We start from the raw sequence: 25,904 nt of genomic DNA on the forward strand, positions 1-25,904 counted from the left end.
TGGCAATGGATTAGTGCCTCGCGTCCTGCTTTAACTATACCAGGGCAATTAGATTTATAAGAGCCACAGAGAGATCTCATCACTCCTTATAAGTACACAAACGGATCTTTAATCCAGGGGCCAGCAGAGGTCTTCAGGTACCCACATGGCCCTACATGCTCAGATGAGAGCCACCCAGCAAAACGGCATTTTGGAACTGAGCTATAGGTAGAGTCAAACAGTCCATGGTTGGAGCACTCCAAAACCAATCACATGGAGAGCATCAACAAGCTCCGCCTACATGTTTTGCCTGGACCACGCCGCGCTTTCTCAAGACTTGCCTGTGCAAATGTGTTTTTTAAAGCCCTGTAATGGTTTCTCAGAAACTGGGCTTGATTCACTAAGCTGCGCTGCTAAAGCAGCACGGTTTAGTTTGAACAGCGCGAGTTAAAATCCTCAGCGCATGCCACGGGCTGTGTAGCGTGCGCTTCTATCTTATGTGCACTCCCTTGTATATAGTGGCTGCTCCTTACTCTCACCTTGAACCCTATCACATCCTGTAGCTGTTTAGGACGTGATCCCCGTCACTTGACAGGCAGCGTATTGGGCCAATCAAAGTGCAGGGATCACATCTTAAACAGCTACAGGATGCAATAGGGCTCAGAGCAGGAGTAAGGAGCGGCCACTATATATAATGGAGTGCACAAAAGTTAGAGGCGCACACTACACAGCTCGTAGCGTGTGCTGAAGATTTTAATTCACACTGCTCAAACTAAACTGCACTGCTTTAGGAGTGCAACTTAGTGAATCAAGCCAATAGGCCCTTTTCAAACCACCTTTTCTCTAAATTTTTCTCCTAGGAGCACATTTTTCATCCTCTGTTTAAAATGGCCTTTAAGCACTCCATAATTGAAAAAGTACCAACAAGTAGGTAAAAAGGTTATTCTGTCAAAGTTATTCTGAGTTATTCTGAGCAATGTAGAGTGCGGGAGAAACAGATATTATTCAGAAGACCTCAGGGCTAATGGCTGTCATGGCTGTTACACACCAAGAAGAAGAAACATATTTATTCTCAGCTTCCTTTACAGACACAGGATGTAAGACCTATGTTACAAAACACACAGCCACACTGTGGTTACAGCTAGTAATGCATATAAACATAATTTATTTATTTATTTATTGTATTTATAAAGCGCCAACATATTACGCAGCGCTAATAATAGACTGTTGTTGCTAAATACACATTCCAACAAAAAAAATGAACTGAACAGGGCCCACAGTGATCATAAAATAGAACACACTGACAGGTTTATTCATCAGGGAAGAGCAGAATGGATGGATATGTTGGGCCATATGCAATTCACTTTTTCACCTGAGTTTTCTCCTAGGAGATAATATTTCAACTTCTTTTTAAAATAACTTTTCAGCATTTTACAAATTAAAAAGTACTAAAAAGTAGATGAAAAGGTACTTGCAAAATTATTTTGAGTATTTTCTTGCTTGCTGGTGGTTTAAAACGGATTTTATTGACAAGTTTTAAAATATCACCTAGGAGAAAACTCAGGTGAAAAAGTGAATTGCATATGGGCCGTTATCTCTTCCAATTCACCTCTACATAGATTGCCAGCAGCCTCTATACAGTGAGCTAGTAGTTACTCATTATAGTACTAAATTACTCATTGCAGTACAAAAAAAAAATAGGCAAGGCAGTAATACTATAACCAGAAAAGTAATAAAAACTGATGCAATATTGCGTGTCAGTAAAGAGGAATCCATCAGCCTATAGGTCCCAGCTGTAGCTTTGTTTCAGTTCTGAATTTTGAACCATATTTCCCAGTTGGTTATTCTTCCTTGGGCTGCCCTCTGTGAGGTCTTATGTACAAGTCTGTGTGACGCCCATGCGGTTCCCAAGAAAACCGTGTATGCGCCATTTAAGGCACAAACGCAAATTCCAAGGTAAATATCATTTTTTTAAATCAACTTTTTTTTTTTCTCCTTCAAATGGTGTCATTAAGGAACCTCTTCCTGCAAAGGTAATTAGAAATTCTTTAGCAGAAGTTCAAAGGAGTCCCCCATCACCCCTGCTGGGTGACGATGCCATCAATCTAGTTTCTGCTTGACAAAATGTAATAAAACTGAGTCTAAAGGTGGCCGCACACCATACAATTTCTTAAATATCTGTTCAATTTGAGAATTGCAATACATTTTTGTGACTGATTGTAACATTTCAAAAATATGATCAATATACCACACACGTATATTCAATTTTTTCCCTAATTATGCTAAAAATGATTGGATACTCTAACAAAATTGCTAGGGTGTGTACGGTATATTAATAACTTGGCAATCTAACACACACCATACAATATTTAGAAAGATTGAAAAAAAATATCTGGCATTCCGGATCGATAAAAATCGAAGAAAATGGGAAATCCGATCGGATTTTTCAGTCGAATAAAAACAAATGCTTTTGATTTTTTCGGGAGATACGATCGTTTTTACCGAATTACCGTAAAATCGGATCATTTTATTGTATCGTGTGTGGTCACCTTTAGAGAGACAAGCGGGCTCCAGCTTTCACACCTTTGTCCAGAGCAGCAAAAGGCACAGATCTGATCAAGTCTCTCTGGAAGCAGCTTACCTACTGTGACCCAGAAATTCCCTATATTCATATTTTCTTCACATTTTCTTCATAATTCATGGCAAAGCAAGTCTCTATGCCCATAAAATCTGCACAGGTTGTGGGATTCCGCATGGCGCTGGTTCTGAGAGGTTTCCTGACCAATCGGACTCCCAGAACTGGAGTAAGACAGATTTAAAGTAACCCTTTAATACCCCAGGGGTCTGACCCCTCAAGTTTGATATTGTTCTCTGTAAATTCTGACCGACTTAAAATTTTTATTAGATTTAACATAATCTGTACGGTTTTGGAGATATATTGTAACGATCGGTGTCAGCACACAGAGAGAATCTGATTATTGATGATCTGCAGAATCATCAACAATGCAGATGTATACCTGATTATGGATGATCTGCAGAATCACCAATAATATAAGTATGACTAACCTCTGGACACCTAATAAAGTGTAAGTGTTTGGTGTAACTGTAGGCTATCTCCCGTGAGGTGGAAGATACAGGCAGCTCGGCCAAGAACCACCTGAGGGGCAGGTGGCCCTGGGAAGTGCAGGGACTATCTCCTTGAGAGAGGGAATAGTGAGAACCTGGCAACCAGGGATCTGGAGCTCAGATAATAGACTGTACTGCAGCCAGGGGACTCCAGGGGAAGAGGCCACTAGCTGCTAACAGGCCGGGCTCTCTGAGGAGCAGGAGTCCTAGTTACAACTGACACTTGGTGGAATTGTGTCACTGCTAGTACAGATATACTGAGCACTCAAGGGGTGAGTGACAGCTAGTGTTGGGCGAACAGTGTTCGCCACTGTTCGGGTTCTGCAGAACATCACCCTGTTCGGGTGATGTTCGAGTTCGACCGAACACCTGATGGTGTTCGGCCAAACCGTTCGGCCATATGGCCGAACTAAGAGCGCATGGCCGAACGTTCGGCTAGCGCTGTGATTGGCCGAACGGGTCACGTGGTTCGGACCCGAACGCGCTCTGATTGGCCGAACGGGTCACGTGGTTCGGGTAAATAAATACCCGATCCACGTCATTTCTCCGCCATTTGTCTGTGGGTGTAGCTTTGGGTAGGCAGGCAGGGTAGTTCTCTCTCCAGCCAGGCTAGCCAGGGTCCCCCCAGTTATTGTGTCTCTGCTGGGAACAGTAGTACACCGCTCACCCGCCACTGTATAGCATTGTGCTCTGTGTCGCTGCTGGGAATAGTAGTACACCGCTCACCCACCACTGTATAGCATTGTGCTCTGTGTCGCTGCTGGGAACAGTAGTACACCGCTCACCCACCACTGTATAGCATTGTGCTCTGTGTCGCTGCTGGGAACAGTAGTACACCGCTCACCGACCACTGTATAGCATTGTGCTCTGTGTCGCTGCTGGGAATAGTAGTACACCGCTCACCCACCACTGTACAATCAATTTTCTCAAAAACTATAAGCTCTTTTTCAAATATTTTTTTTTCCTCTTGTACCCACTCCCAAGGTGCACATACCCTGCAAATTTGGGGTATGTAGCATGTAAGGAAGCTTTACAAAGCACGAAAGTTCGGGTCCCCATTGACTTCCATTATGTTCGGAGTTCGGCGCGAACACCCGAACATCGCGGCCATGTTCGGACACTTCCCACCAGGCTTCTCCGGATGTGAGTCATGAAATTCTTTCTTTAATTCTTCCGTATGCATGCGACAATCTGGCACCCAAGTTTTTTCCTCCACACCATATCCTTTCCAGTGGACCAGATACTGCACGGAATTCTGCACTAACCGAGAGTCCAGAATCTTTTCAATCTCATATTCAGGTTGATCATCAACCATCACGGGGGAGAGGAATCCACGTGCACTGCCGGCTTCAACAGAGACACATGGAATGATCTCACACCTCGCATGCTGGCTCATCAATTGCATAAGTGACATTATTAATTTTTCTGGTCACTGGGAATGGTCCTATGAATCTAGGACCCAGTTTGGGTGACAGTTGCTTCAGGGCCAAATGCCGAGTGGACACCCACACCAAGTCCCCCGGAGAGAACTTCCACTCTACAAACCGCCTTTTATCTGCCTGTTTTTTTCTGGGTCTGGAAAGCTTTCCCCAAGTTCCTCTTAACCATTCCCCAAATCTCCTTCAAAGCCCTCTGCCAATCCTCCAGGGCCGGGAATGGTGTAGACACCACCGGCAATGGGGAAAACTTGGGTGATCTTCCCGACACTACCTGGAATGGGGAAAATCCTGAAGAGGAACTTTTCAGGTTGTTGTGCGCAAATTCTGTAAATGGCAAAAATTTTACCCAATCTGACTGCGCATCTGCAACATAACATCTGAGAAATTGTTCTAGGGACTGGTTAACTCTCTTGGTCTGGCCATTGGTCTGTGGGTGGTAGCCTGATGAGAATGCAAGGTACATATCCAACTGATGGCAAAAGGCTTTCCAAAACTTAGATACAAATTGGACTCCCCGATCTGACACTACATTTTCCGGAATGCCATGCAGCCGGAAAATGTGCTGGATGAAGAGATCAGCCAATTCCTGGGCCGAGGGGAGTCCTTTCAATGGAACAAAATGAGCCATCCTACTGAATCTGTCTACTACCACCCAAATGACCGTCTTGCCCTCAGACCTGGGGAGTTCTCCCACAAAATCCATGGACAAATGGGTCCATGGTTCACTTGGGACTGGTAAGGGTTGTAAAGTACCAACAGGAGCCTGACGAGAAGGTTTACTCCTAGTACACACTGCACACTCTCTTACAAACTCCTTACAATCTGTTGCCAACGTAGGCCACCAAGCACATCTGGCCAGTTAATCCTGGGTTCTGGTAGACCCGGGATGACCAGCATTCTTGTGGGAATGAAACAGCTGTAAGAGTTGTAGATGGAAAGGTAGTGGCACAAACATAACCCCATCAGGCTTCCCCTCTGGAACATCCTGTTGGTAAGGACTCAGAGTGACTGTCCAATCCTTCCAGGTCTCAGTGGCTGCCAAAACTACCTTCTGAGGTAGAATGGTCTCAGGGGCTGAGGGCTGTACTGTCTCGGGCTCGAAACACCTGGACAAGGCGTCGGCCTTGATGTTTTTACTCCCAGGGGTATACGTAATTACAAATCTGAATCTTGAAAAGAACAAAGACCACCGGGCCTGACAGGGGCTAAGTCTCTTGGCGCTCTCTATGTACTCCAGATTTTTATGATCTGTATAAACTGTGATAGTATGTTCTGCACATTCTAGCCAATGTCGCCATTCCTCAAAAGCTAACTTGATGGCTAAAAGCTCCCGGTTGCCTGTATCGTAGTTTTTCTCTGCTGGTGAAAACCTACGAGAGAAGTAGGCGCATGGGTGGAGTTTGCCCTGCAAACCCGATCGCTGAGACAATACAGCCCCCACCCCCACCTTTGAGGCATCAACCTCCACGATAAAGGGGAAGGTGACATCCACATGTCTTAATATGGGTGCAGAACTGAACAGTTTTTTCAGTATAGAAAAGGCAGAATGTGCCTCTGCTGACCAGTGGTAAGTATCAGCCCCCTTCTTGGCAAGACTGGTGAGGGGCGAGACCACTGTAGAGTACCCCTTTATAAACCTCCTGTAGTAGTTGGCAAAGCCCAAAAATCTTTGGAGCGCCTTCAGTCCCACAGGCTCAGGCCACTCCAAGACAGCAGAAACCTTTCCAGGATCCATAGAGAGGCCAGACGTAGAGATAATGTACCCCAAGAAGGCAACAGAGGTTACTTCGAAAAGACATTTCTCTAGTTTAGCGTAAAGCAGATTCTGTCTTAACTTCCCTAGGACAAACTTAACATTCTTTCGATGTTCCGAGAGATTGGACGAGAAGATCAGTATATCGTCCAGATATACTACGACGAACTTCCCCAACACCTCCCTGAATACCTCATTAATCAACTCCTGGAAGACGGCCGGGGCGTTACACAACCCGAAGGGCATCACTAGGTACTCGTAGTGCCCGTCGGGTGTGTTAAAGGCCGTCTTCCATTCGTCACCATCCCTAATTCGAACTAGGTTGTATGTGCCTCTCAAATCTAGTTTCGAGAAAATCTTGGCGTTGGTAACCTGAGTGGACAAATCGTCAATCAAGGGTAAAGGATAACCATTTTTCACTGTAATTGTGAGAAATGAGGCAGCTGCGGGCGAACAGCACCGCCGCCTCAGCTGCCTCCATGCGGCCATACGTACCCTCGGCGTCCAGGACGCTGAGAGCGGAACATTTGTTCGGGCAGGGGGTTGCCGTAGCGCGCGCGCGCGCGCACACACGGGACCTTTATGCGAGGAGGAAGCCCGTCAGCTGACCTGTCGGTCGGCTGACGTCAGAGGAGTCCCACGGCGCCCGGGATTGGCTGATTCAAGGGGGCGTGCCAGTAGGGTCTCCTCTGCTTCATAAGCCTCCGGGCTTCATTGTAGGATTGTCTGTTGTCGTGAATACTTGCATGTTAGCGCGCAGACCTTAGGCTAGTTCCCTGGTGTTGATACTAAGGATTTCACACCTAGTCTAGGATATTGCTGTATTGCTATTGTTAATTATAGACTAGTTCCCGGGTGTTGATGCCACGGATTTCACACCCAGACTAGGATATTATTACTGTATTGATCTCCTGTGTATGACTCTTAGCTATTTCCTCTGACTCTGATCCTGCACTCTGATCCTGTACTTTCGTCTATCTGTCTACCTGTTGCTGAACCTCTGCCTGATTACCGTTTACTCTCTTGTCTCACGATTCTGTACCGATACGTATCTTCCTGTTGCTGAACCTTTGCCTGATTACCGTTTACTCTCTTGTCTCACGATTTTGTGCCGATACGTACCTCTCTGTTGCTGACCCTTGCCTGCCTGACCATTCTGCTCGCCAGTGGGCCCTCACCACTGGTGAGGTGTTTTACTGCACCAGCTCCGCTGGTTTAGCAACTCTGCTGGGCTATAGTTCAGCCTTAACCAGAGGTTAGCCATACTTGTATTGTTGGTGATTCTGCAGATCACTAATAATCAGGTATATATCTGTATTGTCGGTGATACTGCTGATCACCAATAATCAGATACTCTCTGTGTGCTGACACCGATCGTTACAGTAATCTTGTTTAAGCCTCGATAATCAATGCAGGGACGAAGGCCTCCATTCTTTTTTTTTTACAAAAAAGAACCTGCCCCTGCTGGTGAACGAGAGGTACGGATGAAACCCTTAGCCAAATTTTCTTTGATGTATTCCTGCATTGCCAGTTTCTCAGGCCCAGATAGATTATAGAGGTCGCCCCTAGGAGGCATACAACCAGATCTTAAGTCGATGGGACTGTCGAAGGTACGGTGGGAGGGAAGTTTATCTGCTGATTTGGGACAGAATACGTCAGCAAATTCTGCGTATTGGGTTGGCACACCTTTAACCTGAATCTTGGTGTTACCCACGGTTACTTTCGCTAAACAGTGATGATGACAATGGGTAGACCAGCTCGTTAGCTGACCTGAAACCCAATCTATCTGAGGGGAGTGAAGTTGTAACCATGGCATGCCAAGAATAACGGTGGAGGTTGCCATACGCAGGACAAGAAACTGTAGACTCTCTTTATGTAGCACCCCAACACTGAACCTCAACTTCGGGGTCCAAGACAGGGGATGTCTAATTTGCAGAGGAGAGTCATCTACTGCAGTGACCAAAATCTGTTGGTCTAATGGAAGTAATGGAACCCCAAAATTTTTAGCCGCTGAACCAGAGTCTATGAAAGCTTCAGTGGTAACAGTCTGGCCCTCCCATGTGACAGAACAGGGAAGGAGCAGACGATTATTGTTTAGAGGTAATGACTGCGCGCCTAGGGTATTACCTCTGACTACACTTTTTGGGACAATTCTGCACCTTATGACCCTCCTCTGCACAGTATAAACAGAGCTGTTCTGTTTTCCTGCGATTCTTTTCCACCCGTGTCAATTTTAACTGTCCAATTTGCATTGGCTCTGGCGGAGGTGAGACGGGTGGAGGAGAGGCGTAGGAGACATATCTTACAGTGTTCTTACCCCGGGTTTGTTTCTGATAGCGTAAACGGCGATCAACCCGTACTGCTAAAGCGATTGCCTCATCAATAGATTTTGGTTCAGGGTGTCCCAACATCAAATCAGAGACTGCGTCTGACAACCCTGATAAAAAACAGTGTAACAATGCAACTGTCCCCCACCTAGCTGACACAGACTACTTCCTGAACTCAGCTGCGTAGACTTCTACCGGATCCTTGCCTTGACGCAAAGTCTTAAGCTTCCGCTTAGCAGTGGAGGCAATGTCCGGATCATCATAAATTATGGCCATGGCCTTAAAAAATTCCTCAACTGACGTCAAAGCCTCATGCCCTACCTGAAGGCTATATGCCCATGTTTGAGAATCCCCTGACAAAAGGGTCTTAATAAATGTAATTCTCTGTGCCTCAGTTCCTGATAAATTGGGTCTTAACTCAAAATACGACATTACTCAATTTTTAAAATTCTGAAAGTCAGATCTATGACCAGAAACCTTTCAGGTACAGGCATACGCAAGTCTGTAACTGGAGGAGATCGCACTGCATTCACAGTCGTCTGAAGGACCTGTATGGACCCAGACAAAGCAGTGATCTGGGTCCGATGACCGTCCAGCACCTTGATGAAATTCTCCACCGAGGTGGTGAGTGCATCAAGATGGCTGTTGAGTGCGTCCATTTTGTTTTTCAGGTCTGCCATTCTGTAACGATCGGTGTCAGCACACAGAGAGAAGAGGATAGAGTTGCCAGAGTCCCGAGGCCTGGGACGTCCTGCTGCTGAAAGCGGGACGTTTCCCGGGACCTCATGCTGCCTGGGACAGCGGACCCCGAATCCGGGACGCGTCCCGGGCAATCCAGGACGTCTGGTCACTCTATCCCCAGAGATGACATCACCAGGAACTCATCCCCACCACTCCTTCAATTTACCAAACACAAAAGGAATGCTCTCTCCTAGACAGCACTCTGCCACTTACTTATATATAGTCTACAGACTGCCAGTCAGCCAATAAGTACTGCAGACTAGGTGTAATGTATTTGCACTTCTTATTGGCTGTCTGGGAGTGGCAGAGTGCTGTCTGGGAGTGAGCATTCCTTTTGTGTTTGGTAAATTGAAGGAGTGGTAGGGGTGAGTTCCTGCACTCCCCTATAGTGTTACATGCTGGTTTGGTGGTCCTGAGCAGTGGCAGTGCTCGGGCCCCCGCCTGTCATGTGCACTAGTGTTTTAACTTCAATTGCAGCTCCTTAAGCAGTTTAGTTAGGAGGGGGGCAGATGAGAGGGAGTTTCCTGCACACTGGTGCCCCCTGCTGGTCATATAGCCCTTGTCTATATGCGACTGAACCCTCTCCAATGATTGGCTGAATTGCTCAGTCTCTGCTCAATTAAAGGGGCACTACATCGAAAAATTATAAAAAGTAAAATATGTGCAAACATAAACAAATAAGAAGTATGTTTTTTCCAGAGTAAAATGAGCCATAAATTACTTTTCTCCCATGTTGCTTTCACTTATAGCAGGTAGTAGAAATCTGACAGAAGTGACAGGTTTTGGACTAGTCCAACTCTTCTTCACAGGGAATTCTCTGGGATTTATTTATTTTCAAAAGCACTTAGTGAATGGCAGTTGCTCTGTCCAACTGCCAAAAAAACTGTGTAGCAGTCAGGGAAGCTGGCCAGCATCATTGTTTAAAACCTTTGTAGGGAATATCTTTATAAAGAATAAAAGCCTTGCTGAGAATCCCCTATGATGAGGTGGACTAGTCCAAAACCTGACGCTTCTGTCAGATTTCTACTACCTACTGTAGTGACAGCAACATAGAAGAAAAGTAATTTATGGCTTATTTAAAAAAAAAACGCACACCTTTTTATTTGTCTATTTGCACACATTTTAAATGTTACTATTTTTCGCCATAGTGCCCCTTTAATACTGCAGACTAGGTGTAATGTATTTGCACTTCTTATTGGCTGGCTGGCAGTCTGCAGACTATATAAGTGGCAGAGTACTGTCTGGGAGTGAGCAATCATTTCGTGTTTGGTATACTGTATGATACCCAGGATCTGGTAATTTAATTAAGGCACCATACGTAAATTGCCAGATCCTGGGTTGTAATTAGTATAGACAGGCGGACGCCCCTGGGACTTTCTGCGATTAGGCACAATGCTTTTTCATAGCTTTTTCTAGTGTATTGTAGCCAAGTTAAGGCTTTTTTAAAAATGTGAATTATAAAATTGATTTGTTTTATAACACGGACCATCTTTGAACGTAATTGTCCATTAATGTGCACTGAATAGCCATTTTTTTCATGTTGTCCTTTCTATTGTTGTCTTAATATTGTCTGGGTCCCATCTTCATACTCTGCTCCTCTCCTGCACATTGCTATGGTAACGCACGGCATAATGCGTATGCCATGCGTTTTCATAGCAATGTGCATGTTATCATGGTAACCCACACGTGGCACTAATAAAGTACCGGAAGATGCTACCCTGGCATTAGGATCAGTAAAATTAAGCCTCTGTATTGTCTCTGTATTGTTCATCATCAAGCCTCTGTATTGTTGACACTGTACATACACATGTTCATCACATCATGTCACGTGTCAGTTCAGGTGCCCTTTTTAATTCAAGTACTTTAATTTACTTTACTTTAATATAGTAATGTGGTGTTCTTGCCTCTGGCCTGTAGATGGCACTGTGATACTACTGTGATACTGCATGATTGCATGGGATCAAGCTATGCTGTTCAGAAGACTTGTTGATTCCCAGGCCCAGATTTACATCAAAGGAGCCTATAGGCACAGATGTCCTGGCACCCTAGACTTTGCCTTTCATAAACCTTCAAACACTTCACCCTTAGTTCCCTTGCCTGTCATAGGTAGCTACAGGTGCCCCTTAGTATTAAGTTGCCAGAGCTATCCTGAGTATTAATTAGCTATAGGTGCCCCCAAGTATTAGGTAGCTAGAGGTGCCCCTGACTGAAGGGATATCTGGTTAGTGGAATGCCGAGTGAAATGTGAGTAACCTCTCATTTACACTCATCTCGGGACTCTGCATGGTCAAGGTGGGAAGGAAGCACTTGGGGAGGGGAGTAAGCCACCTTTCCATCATCAAGGCGCCTGTAGGCAGATGCCTACAGTGCCTTATGGTAAATCCTGCCCTGTTAATTGCTGTTCCAGCTGGTCTGTGTGTGGATATACATAGCAAAGCATGGCTTGATGTACAGGGCTGCAGTAGCACAACAAGTGTCATGAGAATTATTACTTGAAATTGAACTTGTCCAGAGAGTTGGCCATATGTCTTGGGTTTTTGAAGCACCTATAGAGATTCCTCTGATCCATCGGAATGATATCAACATCAGTGAAAATGAAGCAGTTGTAGTCATAATCTTTTATTGCCTCTGCAAACCCCACGTTCATCAGTTTGGCTCTGTTGAATTTTGCGTCTCCATTCTGTAAGCAGCAATTAAAAACAATAATTAGCTAAAATTACAATAGTAAATATTAAGGCATTTCATATGTTCTGGTACATAAAATGACATCCTAATAATTCCAGCTCGCTTGCAGATTTAATGCAAATTGTACATTGGTTGGAATTGCTTCCTACACAACTTTTTAAGATTAAGACACGCCCCTGCCACACCTCTAATCACACCACCACCACATCCCCTACTCACGCATACCACAGAGAATTCATAAGCAGAAGACATTGTTTTATAGTTCAAAACACACCGGTACTTTCTATCATCATTAGTTTTTCTTCATATTAACATTTGGAAATCAGAAATATATTAATTTAAAGCACACTTGAACCAGAGAAAAAAGTTGATTTACTTACCTGTGGCTTCTTCCAGCCCCCTGTAGTTGTTGAGGCCTCTCAGTGTCCTTCAGGTTCCCTGTGTTGTGCCACTGCAAGTCCTAATTTAAGTCTCCAACCAAGTTGGGTTGTGGGCTACGATGCATGCTGTGTGCCTTCCTCGATTGCTCTCCTGTAGCCGGGAGTGTTCTGCGCATGCGCTGTTACAAGTTCTTATAGTCAGACTGCCCCTGACTATTGGAGTGAAATCGAGGAGGCACGCAGCTGAGACAGCACATGCTTAATTAGGGGTGACAGTGGCACAACGGAGGAGACCCAGAGGACATTGAGGGGCCTCAAAAAACTCCAAGGCTGGTAGTTGCCCCAGGTAAGTAGAATTCATCTGCTTTGCCCAGTTCTGTTTTGCTTTAAATGTTCAGGTGTGCAAAGATTCATGTGTGCTAATGTTCAGGTGTTCTTTGGAGCTGGTTCAGACGGATGCTTGCGAAGAGTTTACCCCAAGCATTCGGAACGTCGCGTTAAACGCTCCCATTCAAGTGAATGGGAGCGTTAGCACCGAGCTTTTGCACGTGTTTACACAAATGTGGCATTCGGGTCCCGATTTTCGCTTGCGTTCGAGGTGCCCCTGGAAGCTACATGTAGCTTCCAGGGGCGGCCAATCGCGACGGGTAATGTCCCCCTAGGGGAAGAAAGAACGCGACCGCATCCGAACGCGACGCGAAGGCTGCTGAAAACCTGACCGCGCAGCCGCCGCACGTCATCAAACGTGACGCCGCGCAGACGTCCGTGTGAACCAGCCCTCAAATGATAAAATACAATTTGGAGTCAATTAAACATATATTCAAAGTATAAAAATACATATGTTTATATGTCAGACCTGAAAATGGGGCAAAGAAATAAAAACAAAGGCATTAGTTTCCCCCCAAAAAGGGACAATTGGGAGCTGTGGAATTGGGCAAGTCAAATCTAATCAAAATAATACTTTTTTGTTGTTTTTTTGGTGGTTTTTTTTGCATTTGCATATAGTGCTGGCATTTATTCCGCAGTGCTAAAGCAAGGTACACACTAATTTTTTTTATTTATTTATTTTTTGTTTTTGTTTACAGTAGATGCTAGATTGCATCTAGTTCCATGCTATTACTGTTCCTTTAAGCACCTTTCATAAACAGAATGTATAGCAAAATGAGTGTACTTTGGTCCACAATTCTTGTTCTTTTTTTTTTTTTTTTTTGATAAGCGCCTGTAATTAGCTAAGTGTATGGCTATAAACTCATAAACCTGACTACACATTACTTAGGAAATACCAATATGTCAGCTTTTCCATTATAGAATTTATTTACATGTACTTCAGCATGAAAACTCACCAGAGCTCCACCTATCAGAAAAAAAGAAGTAAAAAACAAAAAGAAATTGTAAAATCTCCTTAAACAGACTAAAGATGGCCATATATCTAGCGACATGGCGCCCCATCGGCCATCCGATTATAATCGAATTGGATTAAAATTGGTGCCGCAAAGAGTATGCCAGATCAATGATGTGACCAATTTCGGGCTGAAATTGGTCGCATGTATCGATCAGACATGCTGCAAAATGTCGGGCAGACACTCTCAATCAGGTGCGTGGCAGAAATGGCGCACAGTACCAGGACTAGCAACAAACGCACCCAGGTTAAGCCAGCAACCACGTGAGGCGCATGTATGTAAGACTGCGGAGATGGAGACACTGACAGGTAAAGTGTTCACGCTAGATGTAATCAACAAATTACGATTTCGCAAAATTTAGTGTAAATTTTTGCAATTACGCTAATACATAATTAGGATTTGCAAATTCAATTGATTTCGTGTAGTCATCTTTAATTTCGCATAAAATTTCGCTAAATTTTGCGTAATTTCTTGCCGAATTTAGCCGTGAATAGCAATGTCCCCATACATGCTACGGACACCAAAATTGCTACATATGTTAAGTAGAATTGTGGGTACAAGTTAAAAAAAGAATTTTGCAAAAGGACCTTGTAGTTTTTGAGAAACTAGATTTTAAAAATGCAAGTAAAAAATGGTTTTTAAACTCAGAAAAATGACAGTTTAAAAACCATTTTGTTTTTGCATTTTTAAAATCGAGTTTCTCACAAACTACGAGGTCTTTTTTAAAAAAATTATTTTTGTGACTTGTACCCACTACTCTGCTTAACATATGTAGCAATTTTGGTAGCAATAGCATGTATGGGGTCTTTGCTATTAACCTCTAAATTTGGTATGAAATTATGCGAAGTTTCGTGAAAATTATGCGAAAAATTACGTGAAATTTTTAAATACTACTTTTACATATGAAATGAATTACAATTTTCTCTGAAATTTCACATAACGATTACGATGCGTAATTGCAAATTTTGATGCGAAATTTCGCACGTGCGAAATTTCGGCCCACCACTGATTCAAGCACAGGCTTTGGGGGATGGAGGGCACATTTTACACATGAGGGGACAGCTCCAGGGACGGGGAGGCAACAGAGTGGTGACACCAGCCCGTTTCCTGCAACATTTCATGCTGAGATCGATCGGGAATCGGCCTGTGGTGTTTGGGCAGCTGACAGATCTCTCTCTGATCAGAATCGGAGAGAGATCTGTCTCTTAGTCAAATCTACCCATCAACACTAGATGTATGACTACCTTAAAGGTACATACACACATCCAATCTTTATTGGCAAATTTTACCATTACCATTGGCCCGTTTTACTGCCTATTAATTGCACACTGAGCATGGAGGCGATGTAGCTGCAGTACTGGCTATGCTTTTAGCCATAGACCCTGAACAAGCGTGCAGATGAGATGTTTCTAACTGGAGTCTGACAAGATTAGCTGCATGCTAGTTGAAGGTGTGCAGTTCAGATACTACTGCAGCCAAAAAGACCTGCAGGACTGGAAGACAACTAATATTGTTTAAAAGGAAATAAATATGGCAGCCTCCATTGCCTCCATAAGCTACTCACTTCAGGTTCCCTTTAATCTCCCTGGCGTTAAGCTTACTTTACCGGATTTTAGGGTCTTTTTAAAACGTCCCTAAAACCAGGATAAAATCGTGCTGCCAGAGTCTCTGCAGCAGGCAGCCCCTGCTCTCACTCACCTCCCTGGGTGGAATGGATCTGAGTGAACCAGAGCCGGATTAAGACCATGCAGGGCCCCAAGCAGAGCAATAAAATTACCCCCCCCCCCTCCACCTGACATTAGCTGCATGCTTGTTTCTGGTGCGATTCAAACTCTACTGCAACCAAATAGATCAGCAGGGCTGCAAGGCGACTGGTATTGTTTAAAAGGAAATAAATATGGCAGCCCCCATATCCCTCTCACTACAGTTGTCCTTTAATGTCTAAACCACTGGCAACAAAAGTGTGTACAGCAAGGCAGATTTAAGATCAACTTCATGATTGTATACACCGAAAATGTGATGGCCCCTTGTACTTCTTTATTGTTGCCTAAGCCTGCCAGGTGGCAAAGGTGACTGTAGTGTCTTGTACACACCATGCAATTTCCATTAGATAGATGAGTTGAACTTGAATCAATTATTTCTGAAAAGTCAGAATGGATTCCCAAACATTTTTCTTATCATTTTCCAAACACTTCTATACAAAATTGATCAGAAAAATGATCGGAAATCAGAATCGAATCACGATCAGATCTGTCAAAAATAATCCATTTGACCTATCTATCTGACAGGAAATTGCATGGTGTGTACCAGGCATTTGGGTTGTGAGGATCTCGTAAAGCAATATTGGTGTTTATTCACTGCAAGACCAAATTAGTCAGTTTTGCTCCCTCATTCTCACTAGTCATACACAGGTCAATAATGCCTCAATATGTCTAGCCAATCGATCATTAGTCCATTCAATTGTTTAGTGATCAACCTCTATCACAGCAAGTTTAATTCTGATAGGCTTCAGCAGAACTGTATCAATATTCAATCAAACTGCAAGTGCTGTACTGCTCAATGCAGAGCAAAGTTATGGACCATCGATCCCCCACCACTCCTGTCCTGCCCCATACCACAGAGATTGATAAACAGCACAATATCGCTTAAAAGCTAATCGATTGGATATGTATGAGCAATAGATTACTGGAAGATTCAATCAGTGTTCAAAATCAATGTGTGCATAGCCAGCTTTAGATATTTTTTTGGCCAACTAGGGTGATAAAATGAAGGTCAAGTTCAGCAATCATAGGAACCAACTGTGAACATCATAAGCAGAACTCTGATGCTGGGGATACACGATTCGTTTTGAACCGTGTATTGAGCCGCACAATAGATTGCGGCAAGTCCCCGCTCGCGCCGCGCGCGGCCGGATCGATTACCGCTCGTCCCCGCGGGCAGTTCTTTATCTTCTCTTCGTTTCTGACCATGGTCTTGCCCGTGGTATCGAGTGGGGAATCAATCCGTGCGGGTATCGGACAGGTCGGAAATTATCAGCGCTGCCATCTGCGCTCGATTACACCGTTCAAAACGAACTGTGTATTCCCAGCATTAGTAGAGCATTGCTGCAGAGATCTAAAGACTGAAAGAGTTGAACAGAGACAATAAACAGAACAGAGACACAGTGGCGTCCCTTTAATAGGGCGCAGGGGGGCGTACCGCACCGGGTGACATCAGCTGAGGGGGGTGTCAAAAAACGTCAGCCTGTTCCCCGGGAACTGATTGTCCTGCCCTAGACAAAGAGCAGGAGAATTTAGCCAATAGAAACAGCACTTGCTTCCCTCTAGCCAATGCTGTGCTGCTGTTTCCAGCCTATCACACTGGAGGGAGGAGCAACACTCTGCGTTGGAGAGAAGTGTGTAGAACAGTGTGGCCAGCTATGCCTGCTGCTGATCCTCTGTGTGCCCGTAATGATTTCTGTGCCTGCTCATCACTGACTGCACATGCTGCCCAGTGTTCATACTGTGGAGCAGACCTCTGTGCTGCGTGGGGTGAGAAGCAGTCACTGGAGGAAGAAGGCAGCGTGCTGTGACAGGCAGCCCGTTATGTGACAGACAGGGACAGTGCGAGCATACTTGCAGACTTGGTTGCCAAGTTAGGTAAATAAGCGTTAGGTATGCTCTTAATTGTTTTATTACAGCGTCTGCTCTGATGGAATGTGTGGAATTTGCACAGTGATGTCTATGACAGGCTTCCCAGCAGAGTGCTCTTCCATAGAGTATTGGCACAGAGAGTTGATTTGGGGGGGAAGCACTGGCAGGCTTGTCATATACTATATACTCTGCAGCATTGTGCCTGGTATAGTATTGTATTAGCCCTGCAGTATATAAAAGCATAACACTCTCTAGCCTTCTTTGCTCTCAGTCCACTCTCCGTCTTTTTCCACTTTACCTCTTGCTCTCTTTTCACACTCGTGTTCCCTCCACATTTTGTCCCTCTCTAACCTTCTCTTATTATTATTTAGTATTTATGTAGCGCCAACATCTTCTGCAATGCTGTACAGCGTATATTGTTTTGCTACTTACCTGTCCCTCAGAGGTGCTCACAATCTAATGTCTATGTATGTATCATGTAGTGTATGTATCGTAGCCTAGGGCCCTTTTTTTTCAGGGGGGAATCTAATTAACTCATCCGTATGTTTTTGGGATATGGGAGGAAACCAGAGTGCCTGTAAGAAAACCCATGCAGACACGGGTAGAACATACAAACTCCATGCAGATAGTGCCTTAGCTGAGATTAGACCCGGGGACCCGACCCAACTCCTGCTGTCCTCCTTTCTTGCTATTCGCAACCTCTTCCTCTAGCTCCCTGTGTCCACCCTCTAAAACGTTCTATCTACTCTTGGACTTTTTGCTCACCATTTCTCTTTCTCTCACTCTATACGCTCAGCGCTGCATAATATGTTGGCGCTTTATAAATACAATAAAATAAATATATATTTATGTCCACCAGCACTTATCTTGTGCCAAACTTCTCTCTCTGAATGTATTAATTATGTACTCATGTAGCACTGACATCTTCTGCAGCACTGTATAGAGTGCATAGTCATGTCACTGACTGTACTCAGGGGAGCATACAGTCTAATCCTACCATAGTCATAGTCCAATGTCCTACCATATTATTATGTATTTATATAGCACTGACATCTTCTGCAGCACATTACAGAGTACATAGTCATGTCACTGACTGTCCTCACAATCCAATCCCTACAATAGGCGCAGTCTAATGTCCCACCCTTTTATGTATTTCTATAGCTCTGGCAGCTTATGTAGCATTTTACAGTGTTCTGATGCTTAAGGTTGGGTATGTGTGCTCCACCTCCGAGTCATGGGCTGGGTAGGCCCTAGACTGAAATTTCTCTGGTGGGCCCCAAGGGTCCCAGTCCGACCCTGCCGTCTATTATCATGCACGGACAGAGGTCCGCGCTCAATTGCAGCCTCTTTCCGTCTAGGCACACCTCCTCCCTCCTGCAATAGGCTTGCTGCATCTGCGCTGCCTAACTCGTCTCGGACAGAGACACGCCCTCGCCTCTGCACGTCATGTGACGGCGGGACTTCCGTTTAAATTCCGGCTGCTTCCAGTCCCTTGTTGCATGCTGGGAGGGCTGCCGGAGCGGAAGTAACGTGCGCGGCAGAGGCGGTGGGGCAACTATACTGGGGGCAACTATATTGTCTACACTGGGGGAACTATACTAGCTTCACTGGGGCAACTATATTACCTATTCTGGGGGCAACTATATTACCTATTCTGGGGGCAACTATATTACCTATTCTGGGGGCAACTATATTACCTATTCTGGGGGCAACTATATTACCTATTCTGGGGGCAACTATATTACCTATTCTGGGGGCAACTATATTACCTATACTGGGGCAACTATACTAGCTATACTGGGGCAACTATACTAGCTACACTGGGGGCAACTATACTAGCTACACTGGGGGCAACTATACTAGCTACACTGGGGGCAACTATACTAGCTATACTGGGGAAAACTATACTAGCTACACTGGGGACAACTATACTAGCTATACTGGGGGCAACTAAACTAGCTATCCTGGGGACAACTATACTAGCTACACTGGGGACAACTATACTAGCTACACTGGGGACAACTATACTCCCTATACTGGGGCACTATACTAGCTATACTGGGGGCAACTATACTAGCTATATTGGGGGCAACTATACTAGCTATACTGGGGCACTATACTAGCTATACTGGGGGCAACTAAACTAGCTATACTGGGGCAATTATACTAGCTATACTGGGGCAACTATACTAGCTATATTGGGGGCAACTATACTAGCTATACTGGGGCAACTATACTAGCTATACTGGGGACAACTATACTAGCTATACTGGGGACAACTATACTAGCTATATTGGGGGCAACTATACTAGCTGTACTGGGGGCAACTATACTAGCTATACTGGGGGCAACTCTACTAGCTATACTGGGGGCAACTCTACTAGCTATACTGGGGGCAACTCTACTAGCTATACTGGGGGCAATTCTACTAGCTATATTGGGGCAACTCTACTAGCTATACTGGGGGCAACTATACTAGCTATACTGGGGGCAACTATACTGGGGCAACTATACTAGCTACACTGGGGCAACTATACTAGCTACACTGGGGGCAACTATACTAGCTACACTGGGGGCAATTATACTAGCTACACGGGGGAAACTATATTACCTACACTGAGGGCAACTATAGTAGCTATATTGGGGGCAACTATACTAGCTATACTGGGGCAGTGGCGGCGCCAGGGGGGTGCTTTAGGTGCTGAAGCACCCCCTAAAATTGTCCAAGCACCCCGCAGCGTGAACTGACTTTCGGCGTCTAATAGACGCCATGTCAGTTCACTGACAGCAGCAGCACGCAGTTCCGACAGCAGCAGAGCAGGGCTACAGTAAAATGGCGTCTGAAGCACTGCTCTGGAGACTTTGAGTCTGCAGTGCAGGGCTTCGGGCGCCATTTTCCCGCAGCCCTGCTCTCAGCGTGGGAGTATCAGTTGCTGGCTGGCTGCAGAGGATTGTGGGAGCTGCATGCCGGACGGAGCCCGGGACAGGAGGTCTGCTGCTGCTTCAGGTGAGTAAATGTTTTTTCGTATTTCTATTAACAGGTGTATCGACTGTTCTGGCCAGGTCTGCTACATGATTGAAGTGTTTTCTGGCCAAGCCTGCCACATGATTGCATGTATTTTCTGATCAAATCTGCCGACATGATTGCATGTATTTTCTGGTCAAATCTTCCACATGATTGCATGTATTTTCTGGTCAAATCTGCCGACATGATTGCATGTATTTTCTGGGCAAATCTGCCGACATGATTGCATGTATTTTCTGGGCAAATCTGCCGACATGATTGCATGTATTTTCTGGGCAAATCTGCCAACATGATTGCATATATTTTCTGGTAAAATCTTCCACATGATTGCATGTATTTTCTGGTCAAATCTGCCGACATGATTGCATTTGTTTTCTGGGCAAATCTGCCGACATGATTGCATGTATTTTCTGGGCAAGTCTGCTGACATGATTGAAGTGTTTTCTGGCCAGGTCTGCCACATGATTGCATGTATTTTCTGGTCAAATCTTCCACATGATTGCATTTATTTTCTGGGCAAATCTGCCGACATGATTGCATGTATTTTCTGGGCAAATCTGCCGACATGATTCCATGTATTTTATGGGCAAATCTGCCGACATGATTGCATGTATTTTTCTGGGCAAATCTGACGACATTATTGCATGTATTTTCTGGGCAAATCTGACGACATCATTGAACGTAATTTCTAGGCAAATCTGCTCACATTCCGTGTATTTTCTTGAGAAAACCTGCACAATTATGTGAATTTTCTGGGGAAAGGCTCACCAAAACTTGGGCCCACTGTCTTTTGCGTTGCACTTTTAAAGGGAACCCGAAGTGAGAATAATATTGAGGCTGCCATATTTATCTCCTTTTAAGCAATACCAGTTTCCTGGCTGCCGTGTTGGTCCTCTGCCTCTAATTCTTTCAACCATAGACCCTGAACAAGCATGCAGCAGGTCGGGGGTTTCTGACAATATTATCAGAACTGACAAGATTAGCTGCATGCTTGTTTCTGGTGTAATTCAGTTCACTACTGCAGCCAAATAGATCAGCAGGGCTGCCTATTGTTTAAAAGGAAATAAATATGGCAGCCTCCATAGCACTCTCATCCTGGGTTCACTTTAAATTACAGTTAGCTCCGCCCTCATCCGTTCATGGCCGCACCCATTTTTTATTAGCTACCTATACTGAGGCCAACTTTGGGGGGTGGGGGGGGGGGGTGGGTGCCAACGCCTAGCGTGCCACAGTTGCTTTTTTATGGCGGGGGGGGGGGGGGGTGTCTTTTAATACCCAGCACCGGGTGTCAAATGCCCTAGGTACGCCACTGCAGAGACAGACAATAAATCTTTCTGTGCCTCTTATGTGGGATATAAAATAAAGGCTAAAAGTTCAGCAAAGACCGGAACTAAATGTAAACGTTACAAACAGAAGTCATAGGCTTTTGAGAAAATGATGATGCTACTATGAAACAAAGTTTAACCCATTCAGGTTCCGTCGTTTTCACGTGAGAAATGTTCACCTCCCATTCATTAGCCTATAACTTCATCACTACTTATCACAATGCACTGATCTATATCTTGTTTCTTTGGGGGGTACATTTTGCTAAGAGCCACTTTACTGTAAATGCATTTTAACAGGAAGAATAAGAAAAAAATGGAAAAATTCATTATTTCTCAGTTTTTAGCCATTATAGTTTTAAAATAATACATGCCTTCATAATTAAAACTCACGTATAGTTTTTGCCCATATGTCCCGGTTATTACACCGTTAAAATTATGTCCCTATCACAATGTATGGCGACAATATTTTATTTGGAAATAAAGGTGCATTTTTTCCATTTTGCATCTATCACTATTTACAAGTTTAAAATAAAAAAAAATATAGAAATATTTCGTCTTTACATTGATATTTAAAAAGTTTAGACCCTTAGGTAAATATTTACATGTTTTTTTTTATTGTAATGGTTTGTTTTTTTTATAGTAAACATTTTATTTGGGTAGTTTTGGGAGGGTGGGAGGTAAACAATAGATTTATATTGTAAATGTGTGTTAATTTTTTTTTTTTTTTTTACAGGTGTAGTATTACTTTTTGGCCACAAGATGGCGGCCATGAGTTTGTTTACATGATGTCACTCTAAGCGTAACACACGCTTAGAGTGACTCATCGGAGAGTGAATTGCCAGAAAAGGCGCAGCTTCCGAGAGAAGCTGTCGCTTTTTCAGCGGGGGAGAGGAATCAATGATCGGGCACCATAGCCCGATACATTGATTCCGTGGCTACCGAATCCGTGGCCGGGAGTGCGCGTGCACGCGTGCGATCGGCCGCGGGAGCGTGCGGTAGCGCGCATGGTTCCTGGACGTAGAAACTACGTCCAGGAACCAAAATAGGTTAACTACAGATGTTTTTGCCACATTAAATTTCTCTAGCTAAACTAGCAAGTGGCTGCTGTATGAAGAGATCACATTCCAGCACCCAGCCCATGTCTGACAGCTCTGAGCTGGGGAGGGGGGGGGGTGACTCTGTGTGTGCCTGTTTGTATGACCTCTTATCTCTGAAGTAGAGAATTGCTGCAGAGATCTTGTTTTTAAAGACTGAAAGAGTTACTAAAGGACAGAGGCAATAAATCTTTATGGGGTCCTTTTGACCTCCTGGGGGACCATAAGCAATTGATTAGGTTGCCTGGTTGAAGATCCGGCTCTGGTGTGAACCGTGTGGATGATTGTTTTGTTCTTTGTGCCTGACCATCTACAATAAAGTATCGGATTTTATGCCTCTCGGATGTTTGTGGATCATCTCATTTCTCCTCACTGTATAATAAACTAACGAAAACAAGATAGTTCCCATTGTACAATTTGACCGACCTATTTTAATTTCAGCTATGTTTACGTTATAAGTTACCTTTCAGTACCTTTTCAGTTCAGTACCTGAAACTAGACCCATTATTGTGTCTGAACTACCTGGAAGTAAGTCCATCACTACATCCCTTTTAATTTGTTTTAGTGCATCTTAATATTTGTTTGCTCCTTTGTGTTTATCATTATTTTGCGTATTTATCGTTGGCGCTGCTGTGTTTAACATAAATAAACAGATTTCAGGGAACAGAACATACTGGCCCTCATAAACCTAGTAGTGGTATAATTTGCAGATAGTAGGGGCTGCCTGGCTGGATAGTGTACGGGTCTGCCTCTGACACAGGCGACCAGCAGGTCTGGATTTACATCACAGCAGCCTATAGGCACAGATGTCCTGGCACCCTAGACTTCCCCCTCCATGAACCTACAAACCGCCACTGATTAGAGATGGCCCGAACGGTTCGACCGCAAACTTATTCGCGCGAACTTCGGTGGTTCGCGTTTGCGGTGAACCTTGAACTATATGGGAGTTCGACCCGCCCCCCTATACTACATCATTAGGGACAACTTTGACCCTCTACATCACAGTCAGCAGACACAGGGTATTCAATCAGGCTACACTCCCTCCCGAACCCCCCCCCCCCCCCCCCCCTATAAAACGCAGGCAGTGTCAGCCTTTTCACTTACTCATGTGGCTGCAGTAATTAGAGAAGGGAGAGAACCTGCTGACATAGGGAAAGCTTAGTTAGGCTTGTGTTAGGCTTGTTAGGTTGCTACTTCTTGCTGATACTTATTGCTAAAAAAACACTCCTCATCCTCAACAGTTTTTTTGAGAGCTAATTCTTGTTAGTTGTTCTTGTGATCAATTTTTGTGTGTGTGTGTGTGTGTGTGTGTGTGTGTCCCACAGACACTTGTGTTGCATATACAGCCCTCTCAGTCAGTCGCAGCTGCTGGACCTTGGCCCCTTGGTAATTCCTACTGTGCCACTGCCAGGCCCAGCACATTCAGTGACTACCTGTGTGTGTGACAGCTGCACATTTATAATACCAATCACTGCATACCCACCTATTCAGTGCACCTACCTACGTGAGCGCACGCAGTGTTATATACCAGCCAGCCACTGCACCTGTTCATGGTACCTGTGTGTGTGACAGCTGCACATTTGTAATACCAATCACTGCATACCCACCTGTTCGGTGCACCTACCTACCTATGTGAGCGCACGCAGTGTTATATACCACCAGTCACTGCACCTGTTCATGGTACCTGTGTGTGTGTGTGACAGCTGCACATTTGTAATACCAATCACTGCATACCCACCTGTTCAGTGCACCTACCTATCTACGTTAGCGCACACAGTGTTATATACCAGTCAGCCACTGCACCTGTTCACGGTACCTGTGTGTGTGACAGCTGCACATTTGTAATACTAATCACTGCACCTACCTACGTGACCGCAAGCAGTGTTATATTATATACCAGCTGTGTGTGTGACAGCTGCACATTGTATTGATACCAGTCACTGCATACCTGTTCACTGCACCTGTGTGACTGCAAATTATATTAGTCAAGTCAGTGCATACCTTTCACTTCATCCCCCCCCAATATGGGCAAAACAGGCAGAGGCAGATGCAGGCCACCCGGCAGGTCTGTTCGAGGTCATGCTGTCGTGATTTTGTGCGGCCCTGAACCAAAGTAAAGTGTTCAGAAGGCGCCTGCCATCAACCCCACAGATTGTCAGGAGGTAGTTGACTATTTAAAATAGAACACCTCAGCTTCCGCATCTTCCTCCTCCTGCTCTGATTCTGGCACCCCACTTAACACTCAGTCGGCCGCCACCACCATCACCCCAGGGCTCAGTGGTGTGGAAATTTTTGTGTGTGTCTGCCTAAGATGAGAGCAATGCCCTCTGTACTCTTTGCCACCAAAAATTGAAAAATCAAGACCCGCGTAGGGACAACTTACTTACGGAGGCACATGATGACAAAGCACAAACTGCAATGGGAGGACCACCTGAGGAAGTGAAAGATACCAGGCCGCAATTATTTCTCAAAAAAGGTGATACCCAAACTGTACCGTGATGTTGAAAGGCAAGTGGTGTCATCTCTGGCACACAGCGTTGGGTCAACGGTCCATTTGACCACGTGGTCTGCAAAGCACGGTCAGGCCTGCCCAAAGAGTCAGTCCCCACACACAGCATCTCCAGGGGCGGATTTGTACTTTCCAACGCCCTAGGCTGGCTTTCACCAACCGTACCGCCCTCCCCCCAATTCTGTCCAACTCTGACTAGTTTGAATGGGCCCCCCTCTGTTTTGCTGTTTTTCCCCCCTGTTCAACAAAGAAGCAGTGCATGCTCTGTTCACTCCATGTCATTTTGCGCTCCTGTCTGCATACACAGCATCTGATAGTGTTCTGGGCTTGCATACTTCAGAAATGACGCTCATATGTGAGCAGCACTTGTCAAGTACACATACCCATAACACTCCCTCGGCTCCTGTGCACATCCGTACAGGATTGCGAAATTACAAGGAGCCCCAGTGGACAGCGCTGCTTCTTTGACCTCTGTGCGACTAGTTGCAG

The 25,904-nt window shown here is 44.8% G+C and overlaps 1 protein-coding gene across 1 annotated transcript in view; it reads right to left on the reverse strand.

Moving 5' to 3' along the window:
• Positions 1 to 25,904, reverse strand: part of LOC137545765 (beta-1,4-galactosyltransferase 1-like) — a 61,300-nt gene that overhangs the window by 25,370 nt on the left and 10,026 nt on the right. The window contains exon 4 of the mRNA XM_068267361.1: positions 11,858 to 12,045. Within this exon, the coding sequence (XP_068123462.1) occupies positions 11,858 to 12,045 (188 nt within the window). The remainder of the gene's footprint in view (positions 1 to 11,857; positions 12,046 to 25,904) is intronic.

Source organism: Hyperolius riggenbachi, chromosome 1, assembly GCF_040937935.1.
Source record: "Hyperolius riggenbachi isolate aHypRig1 chromosome 1, aHypRig1.pri, whole genome shotgun sequence".
Lineage (NCBI taxonomy): Eukaryota > Metazoa > Chordata > Amphibia > Anura > Hyperoliidae > Hyperolius > Hyperolius riggenbachi.